Source organism: Parasteatoda tepidariorum, chromosome 5 (genome assembly GCF_982258835.1).
Source record: "Parasteatoda tepidariorum strain Cologne lab strain chromosome 5, Ptep-v5.0, whole genome shotgun sequence".
NCBI lineage: Eukaryota > Metazoa > Arthropoda > Arachnida > Araneae > Theridiidae > Parasteatoda > Parasteatoda tepidariorum.
The window spans coordinates 37072869-37089646 of record NC_141759.1 but is presented as its reverse complement, the minus strand read 5'-3'; the positions used below and the strand labels follow the sequence as shown (position 1 = coordinate 37089646).

The window sequence follows — 16778 nt, the reverse complement described above, 5'->3', positions numbered from 1 at the left end:
GGTTGCACTCGCTTATGTGTTGCCTGGTAAAATGTTTGAGCGAAATTTTCTGTTACAGAAAAGGTTAAGCTACAGCTTGGCTAGTCCCCCTGACTCTAATAGAGCTGTGCATTATTTCTCGAATCGTCTTCAGCCATCAGAGGTGAGACGGAAATGCAGACGGCGATGGTTATAGCATTTCTATCTCTTTCTTTAATCTATTTGCTAATAATTTCTACTTTTTAACACCTAATTCTAATAAACATTAATCGGTGATCATTATGAGCAAATGAACTCGGGCTCCGATGTGGGGGTGCCATCCCCTCTGCAGAGGATCAAAATTGTGATGGCATGTCTTCGGATCATCCTACGGGATGCTTCTCAGACCGTCGCCAATAGCCCATTGTGCAGCTCTAGTGCGACGTAAATTAACAACAACAACGACTGCAGCCAGTGATGCTTGACTTCGGTATTCGACTGGGAACCGTGTCTTTCCGATTAGTCCACTGCGAGACTTGGGTATCAGAAGGGCAGATGGGATGACCACTCTGTCAAGAGCACCATATTAGGTGGGCCAATGTTTCTCCCACAGTTATATGGACAGATATTTCAGAGAAGAGTAAAAAACATCCTTTTTTCTTCTCCAAGCCATATCCGGGAAAATTTGCCCGAGCAAAATTTCAGGATTTTTGCATTTTATTTTGAAAAACTTTTTAACGGTGATAATAGTTACTAGTAAAAAAAATCAAAGCTATTGCCTATGTCAGCAATAAGGCATTTCTTGGGGCTTTCCTGGTGGAGCGAACTTGCTGTTCTATCAAACGCTCTGCAGCGTGGAGGTAACGGGTTCGAATTCTGATAGAATTCAGGTTGTATCTTTGTGATATCACTTTTTTACTTGTGTTTTCTGTTCTTCAACTTAACAAGAGCTTATAAGCAGTTCTATGTAATTAGCACACTAGATTTGGTTTATTATTACAACATACATTTGCAAGCTTTTGGGCTTTTAAACCTTTATCAAGTAGAAAGACGGAGAGCACAATACTGAGTAGGACAGCACGGAGATCTATCCAGGGCAGCAGCGGGATTCGAATCCGCTACCACCATGCTTCGCACAGCATTTGGGGGGGGGTTGTGTAAGTTAGGGTGACCACAATCTGGAAAAACTTTAAAAAGTGATGATAACTCGTTCATAAATGCTTCAACTTTTAAGTCAATTGTTAGAATTCAGATGCATAAGTTAAAAACATATATTTAACATTCAAGCAATGTTCGGTGATAGTAATTAGTTCAAACAACTTGTATCCTCGATTTTTTTTTTACCAATTTTAATTTTTTCTAGAATGTGGAAACCCTGGTGGTATTAAAAAAATTAACAAACCGACATTGTATTAAATTTTTTTGTCAATTAAAAAAATTTTGTTTTTCCACATAATGAAATGTATACTTGCTTTGATTTCCAGCATCTACAAAAATCAATTTATTTATAAGAATCCTAATTTTATGTGTGAATATTTTAAAATTTTTTTAAATGTTAAGCATTAAAGTAAAATGTAAAAAAAAGCATAAAACATCAGACATAAAAAAAATATAAAACATGTATAAAAAAGGTATATTTCATTTGTTTGTTTTTCTAATTGAAATATAACATCATCCATCACAATATTTCTTTTGAAACAAATAATGATGTGGTATCAGAATGAATTAATAGTTTATAATATTAAATAATTTCACGACAGCAACTCAAAACATTAAGGAGCAAAAACCATTGTAATTCAAACTGGTAGATACATTTTTGTAAAATTTTTAATTAAATTAATTTTTAAATTCTTATGTCACATATTCTTCATTAACTTGTTATATATCTTATTCTTCTACAATTTGGGTCCATAGAAGTTTTTAAATAAGAGCATTTTAAGGTGTTTTTTTTATTTGTTTTCTAGTATAAACTGGAGCCAAACTATAGTTGTCTTAAGCTCAGTTATTATTAAAAAATTTCAATTTTTGTAATTTACAATATGCACGGATTAAGCATTTTTAATTCCATAATTTTGCTTGAATAATATGTTCCCTAAACCCGGATTACTTTGCGCAATTTCATTTTTAGTTATATCTTTTAAATTGCAACTTACAGAGTTTGAAAGAAACTAGGAAACACTTCTATACTAATTCTAAGAAAAGAAATTTTCCTTTAGCAGCAAATGTTTGGAACATTTTACATGGCAAAACAATTAGCACAATTTGAAAAATCATTTCTGAAGCTTTTAGAAATTATATCCTTTTTACCCATGCAAAAATTGCATTCCTAAATGAGCGAAGGAAATTAAAAGCTTTTTAATTCTTTTTCAATACCATTATTATTAAGAAAGCATTCTAATGTAATTATTGTAAACCTATAAACGGTCTTTGAAAATTGATTGTATTAAAACTAAAAAAAGCTCAATACATCAATTTGATTGATCTGAATTTCGCATAAGTAAATATGCCACCTTTTCTAAAAGTTTCAATCATAAATTTTTTGCATTGTGCCAACAGTTTTGCCACGCAAAATCTTTCAAAAAATTTGTTTCTGTAAGAAAACTTGTTCTCCCCAATTAGATGTGTCTTGACAACGACTATTTGCTTATACCATTCTTGTTTCTCTACCATTTAGTTTTTTATTTTTATTTTATTCATGTTTTTCATGTTAATTTGTGTATATATATATATATATATATATATATATATATATATATATATATATAAAGTGATAACCCTAAATTATCACTTTTCTTTCAGAATAACCCTAGCTTCAAAAATAATTTATTAGTGTACATTTTAACCAAACCTATTTTGATTACGAATGATTCTGGATGACAACGAATGACCAAAATGACTACGAATCATTTTTTAAATATTTAAATGATAAGAATGAATTTTTTTCATCCTTTCATTATTAATTGTTTTAAAATTAAATTTTGTGTCAAACAGTGGTATTCCTGATTAGGATCTCCATCTGACTTTGTTTTTAAGTAGTTTTTGGAATATGCAAGAGTTGAAAATGAAGCTGAATTATGATTTCAAACGTTGAGAATTAGGGCATTTTGAATTGATTCTGAGCTTTCTTTCAAATAGAAATGAAAATGTTTTTGTGTTCGATGAGAAATACTCACGCAATTTTTCATGAATGTATATTCTTTTCAAAATGTATTCAAAGCATTGTTATTTGAAAGAATAATTATTTTCAAAATTTTGTTTTCGTTCAATGGCTTATAATTTTAATAACATCATAAAAATAATCAAAGTATTTGATAAATAATGAACTATTGATTAGATATAATTATAAGCTTAAAAATCATAACAGACTAAAAAAAGGTTCCGAAAATTCTGTGACCCTTACACGGAACCCTAGGGTTCCACGTCATACTGCTGATCTAAACAATTTTTATCCTCACAAGAAGAACCGTAAATAAAAAATATACTGCTAAAATTACTTTATTCCTACCCTTTTTAGTAATAAAATTTTTTTTAAAAAATGCTTTTACTTTTTTTCTCTATTTCTTCCTCTTTTCAGCTTTTTCCTTCGTAAGTCAAATATACACGCATGAAATTTTAAATATCCAAAAACATTTTTCTTATTCACAATTCTTCACTAAAAATATTTTTCTTAATTACTATTTTTCACTAAAAACATTTTCACTATCCTAAAAACATTTTTCTTAATCTCGAAAAACAAAATGTCCCAAAATAAAATTATTAACTTTATGATTCTAATTATAAATCTATTTTCATTTTTCCTGCTTCGATTATTTGAAAATTCTAACGACATTTTGGAAAATGTTATTTCGTTTCGAGAAGAAACACAGTAACTCAAGATTCTTAGGATGAAAGTGAAAATGAGCATTAGTTACAATTCGTTTTGCTTCATTCGCTTTCCGCTTCATTCGTTTTTCCGCATATATCATCGTGGTTTAACGGTCCCGTCACAAATACTTTTCTCATAAAGCTAATAAAACCCATTTAGAACGTTTTTGAGGCGACAGATTCCCGCTTCTATCATTCGAAAATTCTAACGACATTTTCGAAAATGTTATTGCGTTTCGAGAAGAAACACAATGACTCCAGATTCGTAGGATGAAAGAGAAAATGAGGATTAGTTACAATTAGTTGAAAACGCTTAAAACATCACATTTGATGTTCATGCATGAGTAGATGAAAATATTGAAACGTGTAGTCGATTCAAAGAATAGCTACAGAAAAGCAAAGTGACATCAATGAAAATGGCAAAACGCAGATCCATAACCAGTATCTACGGAAGGCTCTGAAATAATGGAAGAGCTTTCTGCATTCTCACTAACTTACGGAAAATGAACAGCAATCTGTTACACGCGTCGAAAATTTATTATTTGTGCTGATAAGGAAGAACTTTCTGTATTCACACTAACTTACGGAAAATGAACAGCAATCTGTTACACGCGTCGAAAATTTATTATTTGTGCTGATAAGGAAGAACTTTCTGTATTCACACTAACTTACGGAAAATGAACAGCAATCTGTTACACGCGTCGAAAATTTATTATTTGTGCTGATAAGGAAGAACTTTCTGTATTCACACTAACTTACGGAAAATGAACAGCAATCTGTTACACGCGTCGAAAATTTATTATTTGTGCTGATAAGGAAGAACTTTCTGTATTCACACTAACTTACGGAAAATGAACAGCAATCTGTTACACGCGTCGAAAATTTATTATTTGTGCTGATAAGAAAAGAGCATTCAAATAAAAATTTCTTAATATCTTAAATAAATAAATGTGTTTATTCATCTTTTTTTGACACGTAAATATTTATACTGTAAGAATAGAATTTTTTCGCTTAAAATTTTTTTATACTTATCTGAAATTTGAACATTTGTTTATCAAATTACTTCTTTCTCGATTTTCTTAATTTTTCAAGTCATTATTTGTTATTTTTTGCGGACCCGAATTCGTCGTGTTTTCGTTTCTATCGTTCCCAATGAATGGTCCTATGAGAAACCATCGATTAATGACCGATGATGAGTTTAAAAAACAAAGCAAAATCTTACCTTCAAGAGTATTTTCAACTGAAATAAAAAGCATTAAAATTTAATGGATTGTATTATATTATATTTTATGTTAATTGCTATTATTATTATATTGTTATTATAATAAATTGTTATTATATTATTATTATAATATCTTATTAATGTCATTATCATTATATATTAAAGTATTCAAGGTTTGAGTAGAATGTACAGTGCTCAATAAAATAAACGGTCCTCTCCAAATGACTTTCGATCTAGTAATCGAATCTTCATGCTCTAGAACTCAATCTTAATGGTTTTAGGAGTGACCTAAAATATGCTAAATAATAGTACAGACGATCACTAGTTATGAATACGACTTTTTTTGAGATTTGAAGCGATTGCTTGCTTACTTGGTTTCGAATGCCTGTTTAGGCAGAGGGGTGCGATTGTTCTTGTTTTCCAGTGGCGCCATCTATGTGCAATAAATTGACTTCTGCCACACCTGTTTATAGGGCGGACCCATTCATCCATCCATTCTTTCATCCACAGATTCTTAAATTTGATCTAAATCAGAGAACGATCGATCTCCAATCCAGTACCCCCAGAGGTATTGATTTGTTATGGGAATATGGAGGACTTTGTGACTCGACAGATTTAACGGGCATCTGTCACCATTTATTACACGCAGAGTCTGCAGTCGGTAGGGTTCTCTCGGACATGGGCCCAACGCCCTACCGACCAGGCTATCACGGCCCATTGAGGCGATTTCGCACAAATTTTGTATGTTCCATTTAAAATTACACACTAAAATTATACACTAAAATTACACACTAGAAATTACACACTAAAATTGCATGAAATTATCTTTCCATAAACAAATTTTATAATTGTGTGCAACAATTTTTCGTTTTTAAACGTTCTCGAGATATGGTGAAATACACTAACATTAATAGTAACATTCCAAACTTTAGACCGGTCCAAACTTTAGACCGGTCTCCTGAGCAAACTATTGAGACCCTGTTTCCCTGATTGCAGCTACCCCCGATATTTCAGGGATCAGAAATTCAAATCCGTCAAAAAATAGATATGTTTATTTTCGAAAAGTAAGTTTTTTTGTCTGATTTCGAAACTTCAACTATCGTCTGGACAAATTATTTAGCATATCTGGGGCCACACTCTCGAGCCATTGACTCCCAGAACTTGAAGATACGATTATTAGATCGAAATATATTCGGGATTGTCTGCATTTCATTTTGCGCAATGCACAATCTAATATATATTTCTTATTTATCAAGAACTTATACACTGATAGGCTATCAATTTAAATAGTTTACATAAAAAAGAACTTTCAACCCATTGCTCTAAACAGTAGTGTTACTGTTGTTCTAAAAAGTACTGAGATGAAATACATATGTTAGAGAATTTGCGCATAGTCTGAGTTGAGAGCTTTATGTGCTTACCACTTTTTTAGTTGATTTAAAAAAATATTGTGGTTAGTAGAAAAATATACAATTGATTTTTAAGTTAAATTTTAAAAAATACTATTCAAAGCTGTATATATATATGCTTTGCTGAAAGCTGTGCTTTGTAAACAGTTTTCTGATGTTAGTTTGTTTTTCAAATGTTGAATTGAGTGGATATAGCACATAAGGGAGATTTTCAACGTGGTGACACTCAGAATATGAAGAAAAAATTGATATCCAAACTAATTTGTTTTAAATTTATTAGAAAGCAGGCTACTGATTTTTTTCCCTATTTTTATTTGCAACAATCTAATTTGTACGAAAAGCCATGCAAGTATACTCAATAACTAATATTAGTTATGTAAAAACTATAGTGAAAGCAAAAAAAAAAAAAAAAAGGAATAATTGTTACATTAACCCATTTTCGACTAGGGTCTTTTTAAAAGGACAGTTCTTTTTTTTTCATGAATGTAGGCAGTAGTAGATCAAGTGCCTTAACCCTTTTAAGGAGATGCCAACTGCTGCGGATTCGACAATATATTTTAAAATACGGTAGAGAACAGCAGACTAAAGCGTGCTGACTTTCGGTTAATTTTGCTAACTTTTTAAAGAGCTTAACACCGCTTAACAGTAACATAGTGGTGCATGACATAACCCTTTGAACAATTTAGAAGTAGTGGGCAGCAAATATCCTATAAATCGAATATACTAAACCAAGAATTATGCACTAAAAGATTACCATTCGAAAATATTTATCTCATGTCCGGAGCAAGTTGGCACCTTTGCTTTTATTTCTAGTTTCCTTTTAAAAGGAAAGTTCTTTTTCTCAAGAATAAAAGAAGAGGTAGTTCAAGAGTTTTAACCCATTTATGCCTATCCTTCTTTTAAAATGACAGTACTTTTTTTCAGGATTGAAATAAGTAGTAGTTCAAGTGTTTCAACTCATCTATGCCTATCGTTCTTTTAAAAATGTAGTTCTCTTTTACGAGAATGAAAGAAGTGGTAGTCCAAGTGTTTTAATCCATTTGTTCTTTTTTTTCGAGAATGAAAGATGGTAGTACAAATGTTTTAAGCCATTTATGCCTAACGTACTTTCAAAAAAGCAGATCTTTTTTTCGAGAATGAAAGATGGTAGTACAAATGTTTTAAGCCATTTACGCCTAACGTACTTTTTAAAAAAAAAACAGATCTTTTTTCGAGAATGAAAGATGGTAGTACAAATGTTTTAAGCCATTTATGCCTAACGTACTCTCAAAAAAACAGATCTTTTTTTCGAGAATGAAAGATGGTAGTACAAATGTTTTAAGCCATTTATGCCTAACGTACTTTTAAAAAAAAAACAGATCTTTTTTCGAGAATGAAAGATGGTAGTACAAATGTTTTAAGCCATTTATGCCTAGCGTACTTACAAAAAAACAGTTCTTTTTTTCAAGAATAAACGAAACTGTAGTTCAAGTGTTTTAATATTCTGATTTACTTCGAAGGAGCCCAGATAGTTGTATCTACCATGATGAATTAGTTATAATAAAATTTTTATTTGGATATGAAATCTAGACACAGTGATTTTTTACCTTTTTACAGTGATACTTTACCTTTCACTGTATCTAGATACAATCTAGATGCAGTGAAAGGTAAAATAGCAGTTAAAAAACGATGCATTCAATAGAGGGAAAGCAAAATATGCCGTGACACCACTTTTTTACATAAATATTTTTTACCCATAAAATCCATACAAGTATGGTAAGAAAACACTCAAATTAATGCCACTTACTGATCAACAAGTATTTCTTAAAGTATCACCTACTGGCTTCATCCATTTAGTTCTATTATTAGCATGCTTGGTATATGAAGGCAGCGAAAATCTATTCTGTCATGTTAATATTTTCTGAAATTTGTTAATGAATGCTTTTTTTTAAAATTCAGAATATAAATTAATTAGTTGGGTAATTCAATGTGTTAGATAATTTAGGATGCTTAAGAGGCACTCTCGAGTGCAAAGGGTTAAAGATAAACATCAACTATAAAAACGCTGTTTGCATCTCACTGTCACTCCTAATTAGTTTACATTGGAAAATTTGAAATTCTAAGCTCCTACATTTTTGCACAGGAATATTGTTAAAACGTAACTTAACTCTCGGTACAGAAGATGATTTTTAAAAACTTTATAAAGCATACTAAACAGTCACCTGTTGTCAATAATATCAAAATAATAAAGATGACCCAACTTGGAAGCCGGAAAAAAGACAGCAACATTTATTATATGTAAATAAATTAAATAGAGAAACAGTTGTTTACCTTCGCTAACTTTGTCATCTAATAAAAGAAGAAAGAAAGATGTTAATATAAAAATTATAATTTATTCGTATGAAATGCGTATACGTTATTTATCATCAGACATTTATTTTGTAATAAAAAATGCGGAATACTTGAATAACATCCTTCCAAATAATTGGATTATAATTTTTAAAAAAATAAGCTTTAAAATTATATAATTTTTTTTAAACTCAAATTATTATTAATCTGAGTGATGTTTTAAATATTTAATTTTTAGCTTTTTAAGTTTTCACAATAAACTAAAAAAAAATAATTTACCTAAGGATTTTATTAAGTACCAGCACCGATCCCTATTATGTTTTTATATTTACAAATTTAAAAAAGGAGCTTCTTTTTTTAAAAAAAAAGAGCTTTTTAAAAAATTGACGCAAAGTGATATATTTTCGAAAAAAAAAAGTATTATCAGAGGAATACGCATTTTTCCTTTTGCGTAGAAATAAAAATCATTAGAGAGATTTAGCATATTTATGCAGCATCCCGCAATTTTAAATATGCTCTGCTCAGTGCAGTTACTGCAAAAAAATGATTCTCGCTACTTTTGAAATATATATATATATATATATATATATATATATATATATATATATATATATATATATATATATATATATATATATATATATATATATATATATATATATATATATATATATATATATATATATATATATATATATAATATATATATATATATATATATATATATATATATATATATATATAATATATATATATATATATATATATATATATATATATATATATATATATATATATATATATGTATATATATATATAATATATATACATATATATATATATATATATATATATATATATATATATATATATATATATATATATATATATATATATATATATATATATATATATATATATATATATATATATATATATATATATATATATTTATATATTTAAAAGGTAATAAATTAGAAGGTAGTGAGGTACCAAAGATATTCGGATACCATAAAGATATTTGCTTCCCTGCTCATAAAAATTTTGTCTCCAAGAAATAACATAATTTTATAAGGTAAAAAGCATTAATAAGCTATAAGGAAATTTTAAACCATGCTCAATTAGATACTTTCTACTTTGTAATTAAACACTTACCTCCGTAAAGATTATAAACTGATAAATAAAGACATAAGATTATAAATATATTTTGTCAATATAAATATCTGAATCGAATTTCTCAATAGTAACAAGAAAAATCATAAGTTAATTTTTTTATGGAACTAAATGCATTAAAAAAGTTTTCATGTGTTTAGCCACGGGTTACAATAATTTTTTTTAAAAGAAATTCTTGTTGGTTCAGTCTAATATTTAAAAAGTATATACCTTGAGAATCACAGAAAAAAATTAAATAAACATTTGAGATATTTTGTGAAACTGCAAATGCTTGTCAAAGAAAATATTAAAATTGCAAAATATCATAAACATAATAATAATATTACGAAATGAATAATTAATTTTTTATTAATTTCAGTTCCTTATATCCAGCTGCAAATTATTATTATTAAGATTATTATTTTGAAAATCATTTTAGCTCACGACTAAACATATAATAACTTATTTAGAGATCTTAATTTCCTGAAATAATAATATTTTTTCAATTCTCCTTTTCGAATTGAGAAATTTTAACATATTTGTTGTACACATATATATTTAAAGCAATTTTAATTACTATCTAAGTTATTTGCATCCAAGTAAGGTAAAAAAAAATTACAAGAAGGTAGGTTACAATTTTTATGTAGTATCTGAAAATTTAATAAGACCAAATTTTAAAATATAAAAGGTTTAAATACTAAATATTTGATCATTTTGTATGACTATTAAGCATTAAATTGTTTTTATTTACATTTCATTTTATCGTATTGTTTTCTTAATGATGTGTATTTTAATAATGGAAAAGTTCTTTAAACAGTTATTAACCACAAAATATTTAATTATTTTCACTATCTTCTCTTCTTTCTTCTAATTTCTTTATCTTATCTTTCAACTCTTTAACTAATTTCACAATTTTAAAACCTCCTTCTTTTCATTATTTTTCAGTTAACGATACACGGAAAAATCATCATAATTTTCACAAAATTTTTTATTTAAAAAAAGAATGACATTCAAGTTTTATGTTTTTCTGAAATAAACTTTTTTTTAAAAGTATGGTAACTGAAACACGAAACTATTTAATAGATTCCTAAGTATGCCTTTATTTTAATGCACTTTTAAAATGGATTATTGTAGCCCGCAACATTCTTCTGCTTCATCTAAAAAAATCACTAGTACTTAAAACGTTAAAATACATAACACAGTTCGTATTTAAACTCATTCTAGCAGCTTGAAATATTGGTCAATTTTATACTGCCAAGATGTTATTTTTAGGCTCAAACAGCTTTAGAACTACATTTTAGAATAAAATTATCAATTTTTCTAAACCGCAACTAACAAAAAGAAGGAAAAAAAAAGTCTTCTTACGCTTGTTTTCTGCATCTGAAAATAATAAAAATATTAATACTTTCTTACAGAAATATTTAAAAAAAAACTATCTACATTAAAAAATATATAATAATCAAATTACAAAAACAAGATCCGAGTAACTCAATAGAGAGAAGTATAAGTAATCAGATTAACTCCATAAACAAAAACTGTTACCTGTCTACCGTGTCAACAAAGAGAAGAAATTAATTTGATTCATAAATAAAGTAGAATATATAATTAAAAAAAAGACACTAAGAAAAGGTGTCGTTCATTGAATTTCATAGTATGATCTTTTTAATTTTAAACTGTTACCTGTCTAACGTGTCAACAAAAAGAAGAAATTAATTTGCTTTATAAATGAAGGCTTGGCAATATATAATAAACGAAAACACTAAAAAGAGTTTCGTGTATTGAATTCATTTAAAATTGTTACCTGTCTACCGCGTCAACGAAAAGAAGAAATTAATTTACTTTATAAATGAAGTAGAATATATAATAAAAGAAAACACTAAGAAAAGGTGTCGTGTGTTGAATTTCATAGTATGTTTTTTCATTATAAACTGTTACCTGTCTACCGCGTCAACAAAAAGAAGAAATTAATTTGCTTTATAAATGAAGGCTTGGCAACATATAATAAACGAAAGCACTAAAAAGGGTTTCGTGTATTGAATTCATTTAAAACTGTTACCTGTCTACCGCGTCAACGAAAAGAAGAAATTAATTTACTTTATAAATAAAGTAGAATATATATTAAAAGAAAACACTAAGAAAAGGTGTCGTGTATTGAATTTCATAGTATGTTTTTTTTATTTTAAACTGTTACCTGTCTACCGCGTCAACAAAAAGAAGAAATTAATTTTGCTTCATAAATGAAGGCTTGGCGACATATAATAAACGAAAACACTAAAAAGGGTTTCGTGTATTGAATTCATCTAAAACTGTTACCTGTCTACCGCGTCAACGAAAAGAAGAAATTAATTTACCCTATAAATGAAGTAGAATATATAATAAAAGAAAACACTAAGAAAAGGTGTCGTGTGTTGAATTTCATAGTATGATCTTTTTTCATTTTAAACTGTTACCTGTCTACCGCGTCAACAAAAAGAAGAAATTAATTTGCCTTGTAAATGAAGGCTCGGCAATATATAATAAACGGAAACACTAAAAAGGGTTTCGTGTATTGAATTCATTTAAAACTGTTACCTGTCTACCGCGTCAAGGAAAAGAAGAAATTAAATTGCTTTATAAATAAATTAGAATATGTAATAAAAGAAAACACTAAAAAAGGTGTTGTGCGATGAATTTCATAGTATGATATTTTTCATTTTAAACTGTCACCTGTCTACTTGTCAACAAAAAGAAGAAATTAATTTAGTATGATCTTGAATTTTTCAAGAATTTTCCATTTTAGACCTAACAGACGAGAGAAGACTAATTTCTTGAAATCATTTAAGCTTTTCTCTCGCTCTGAAATCTTTTTCAAATAATTTTAAACTATTGTACAGTCTCAAATTTCATATACGCGCAATAGAAGATATATATATATATATTAAATTCTGTTTTATCGTTGTTTTATCAGAAACAGAAAGAAAATGAATGAATGGATGTCAAGCTGCATTTCTTGAAATATATCGTGAAGCATATCGTATACTTGCCGCTCTTGATTTTTTTGTATTCAAGTTATTTTAAATGCTTCTTGGCATTTTGGTGAAAAATAACGAATTGTTATGAATAGTTTATAACTTAGAAAAGTAAGAGCTTATTTCACTCTTCAAGAACTTTCATTTACTCAAATTTCCTTAACTGTCGCATGCATTTCTATAAAAAAGTTCCACTTGAAAACTTGTTAATATACTGGTTACTTATTATCTGTTACTTATAGTTACATTTAAAACCAGCATCTGCATACATCGATAAATATGTCTTCGAAAAGATTTCTTGCTTAAGAAAAACAATTATTACACCTCTTTTTCTCTCATTCTGAAGACTATTCAAAAAAATTTCGAATCTTTGGTCATATTCTACGTTACGTTCCTATTCCAAGGGGGTGGATGCCCTAATTTTGACCACAAAATGTCCTAATTCTGATGAATTACTGAAATTCGTATAATATTCTTTTCGAAATATCTCCTTATAAAACTTTATGAAATGGCCATAATCATGTGAAACTTACAAGACAAGATTTGTTGCATTCATGGCCTTAGCTACCAAGATTCAAATCTTCGGGGCTAAATGGGTACTTGCTACTCGAGAATTACACGGTTAGAACTAATCACATGGTTATGCTTGGCATTTAAAGCTGCAACTATAATGCTAGGTATATAATCATATTGAATCAATTTTCGGATCAGATTTAATTGGATATTTGGAAGTGTTATCACGCGCGTGTATAGAACCTGATTGGCTACTGAATCGTGGAATAAATAAATACCATGATTTAACCATGAGTGACGTCACTTGCAGGTATCTATTCGAGCGGAGAAATACAGTTCCAAAAAAAAAAACTAAATATACATGTGAAGAATTTTCGAAAATTCTGTTAAATAAGGCTGATGCTTAAATAAAAATTTAGAAATATTTTTCCTAGTAATGAATTTAATACCATTTAACAGCTTATTAATAACAACGAGTTTGAAAATTGTAATGTATAAACTTTTGTTAGAATGAAACATCCAGTTAATAAGTTGTTAGCAATTTATAAAGTGAACTTGAAGACTAAAAGGTCTCGGAAAAGTGCTATTTTTACATCCCAGAACAAAATAACACATAAATGTCATATATTTCACAATTATCGCAAATCTAACATTTGACAATTAAATATTGTAATAATCAAATAATTATTATAAAATATTGTAATAATCAAATAATTATTATAAAATAATGCAATAAGCAAATAATTATTATAAAATGATGCAATAATCAAATAATTATTATAAAATATTGTAATAATCAAATAATTAATATAAAACAATGAAATAATCAAATACTTATTATAAAATAATGCAATAAACAAATAATTATTATAAAATGATGCAATAATCAAATAATTATTATAAAATATTATAATAATCAAATAATTATTATAAAATATTTACAATACCTATTTAACATTTTACGCCTTCTAATTTAACCACTTGGTTCAAAAAGGCCATATTTCTTAATAAGTCGCTCTGTGTAACTATTCATTTAATGCACAATAAATAGTTAAGAACTTTTTTGCGTGTTTGCAAAAAACTATTTAGCGGAACTTATTTTAGTATTCCTTTCTTTAAATTGCAAAAAAATCACGTTATATATTGCTTTTAAATTTTTTCCTCAATTAAACTTGAATTTTTCTGAAGTTGCCTAAAATGAAAAACAGCCAAATAATGAACACAATATTAAAATTAAAAAATATCAATATTCTAAGAACACATATTTAATTTTTTGCAGCTCCAAAAAGCAAACCTCCATCAAAAATCTGAAATCAAGATTTTTTTTCTTTTTCTTTGATTTTATCCGGTGAAATATCCATGAGTATATTACTTCGTAATATAAAAAATATAGCTAAAAATGCGAAGCAATTTAATAGATTCAAATTTTCTCAACTATATTAATAAGAAAGGAAAATAAATCTTATTTTATTAAGCTTATACTGCTTAAGCAAGCTTCTGTGTGCTTAGTCAAGGATTGAAATAATTTTTTTTAAAAATTCCAGTTAATTATTAGCAATTACATTTTTTAACTTATTCATTTAAAACATTACATTAAAAGAATCATAAAAAATATCCAATAATTTCGGCAGAAAAGTATTATTTTCAATAAAATTAATTAAATAAAAAATTTCTGGAATTATGTAGAATGGGAAATATTCAAAGATAACATAAAACCGTTAAATGTAATAACTAAAGTAATCATATTGCGGAAAGAAAACTTTAGTTTTAAACTGAAATATATTGTCCGTCATATTTTTTATGTTATTTTATAACGTCGTTGAACTGCCGATTCAATTTCGTATTCCTGCTATCGAGAAATTGTTGTTTAGCGTAAGTACGTCCTTTTCTCCTCTAATATAATTTATTTTTCAACATTTATTTAATTATATTACCCTTTGGCAAAATGGATATTGGTTTGGATTTCATGGCGTCCTCACACTTTTCAACTACAATAATCAAGAGTAATAATAAACAGTGAGCATGCGTCGTCATTACATGCGTTGCTATGGTGACCGTGCTGTTTGATTATAATTTTAGAATTCTTTTTTTCACTTTTAATTTTGTTATGCATTAAGTTGGTGAGTTTATATTTGGAATATGGGAACAGAGAGAACCCATAAATACTTCTTGAGTTCTGAGCAAAAGGGAATTTCATCATTTGAACGATATTTTTGTTTTTATTGTTTTGATTAAGAATCAGAAATTCTAACCCATAGTTCAAACTGAATGATTTTCAATACTAATTCAAATATCACAAATATAGAGAGTTCGAACTGATTAACACGGTGATTAACATGTCTGCGAAATTGTGCACTGAGTAGCTCAGGATTAACAGTTAAAGATGTCCAAGATGAGAACACAATAAAGTTGCTTTTCCAAAAAAAATTAGACAACAACCATTTTGCCAATGGGTAACCTGTGATCACCTTGCGGCGATGACAATTTTTTAAAAATATTTTTTTTATATATTGTTTCACTTTTATATGCAAGCTTGTGTACTCAATGCAGAGTTCAGCTTTTAAGCCTTTGTTATATTGAAGAACAGAGAGTACAAGCTAAGGAAGGACCTTCGTGCTATAAAGCGAGCATCAGCAATACCACTTGTCCAAGGAGGCTTTTTTTTCGCGTTACATTTGCAGACAATTATAACAATGCAATTTTAAAAGAATTTGAGTGTAGCAAGCAGTGAAAAATATTTCGTACCTTTAGTTCCGAATGTACCGAATGACATTTTTTTTCGTTAATGTATCCTTCATTACATTCCTAATTAATAATGGTTTCATTTTATCTTTCTATTTAAGAGAAGAAATCTTAATTTTCAATTAAAAATGTTGCATTGTTGTGTTTTTGTTTATAGAATTAAATTTTTTTTTATTGTTTTAGTTAATTCTTACAGTTTACTCACTATTTTTAGAAAATCAGGAATTTTTTCTGAATTCCTATAGTAATTCTCAAGATATTATTTATTTAATAACTTAATTCTTAAATACATTAAATAGCTTATGATAATTATAATTATATTTTCTTAAAATTTTTTTAACCCATGATTACAGCCATTAAAATTCATTTAAAGTGCATAGTTGACTCTATATTAAGCTTTCCATTATGCATTAATGGGTATATCTGACTATCAAATTCGTTATCTGCGTTAAAATGAGATGTTTAGTTTCATTTAAGATGTACAGACTTTTAGATTACAGACTTCACATTATCTAATAATTGCAAAGAATTTAATTAAATTTTTCGAAAAATGACTTTTAAAAATATTGCATGAAATACACT

The 16778-nt window shown here is 27.9% G+C and overlaps 1 protein-coding gene and 1 long non-coding RNA gene across 3 annotated transcripts in view; both read right to left on the bottom strand.

The window, feature by feature from the left end:
* The window catches only part of LOC107452442 (uncharacterized), a 59103-nt gene that overhangs the window by 25958 nt on the left and 16367 nt on the right, over positions 1 to 16778 (bottom strand). For both annotated transcript variants that reach the window (XM_087163679.1, XM_087163680.1), the window contains exons 4-8: positions 11299 to 11313; positions 9937 to 9954; positions 8764 to 8781; positions 5045 to 5062; positions 1431 to 1445 (exon numbers count right to left, since the gene is read on the bottom strand). In XM_087163679.1, the coding sequence (XP_087019805.1) occupies positions 1431 to 1445; positions 5045 to 5062; positions 8764 to 8781; positions 9937 to 9954; positions 11299 to 11313 (84 nt within the window). The remainder of the gene's footprint in view (positions 1 to 1430; positions 1446 to 5044; positions 5063 to 8763; positions 8782 to 9936; positions 9955 to 11298; positions 11314 to 16778) is intronic.
* Positions 11488 to 16773, bottom strand: LOC147808924 (uncharacterized). The gene is made up of 2 exons (XR_015433683.1): positions 12384 to 16773; positions 11488 to 12246 (listed from the first exon to the last, which is right to left on the bottom strand). It is a non-coding gene; the product is annotated as an uncharacterized LOC147808924 (long non-coding RNA).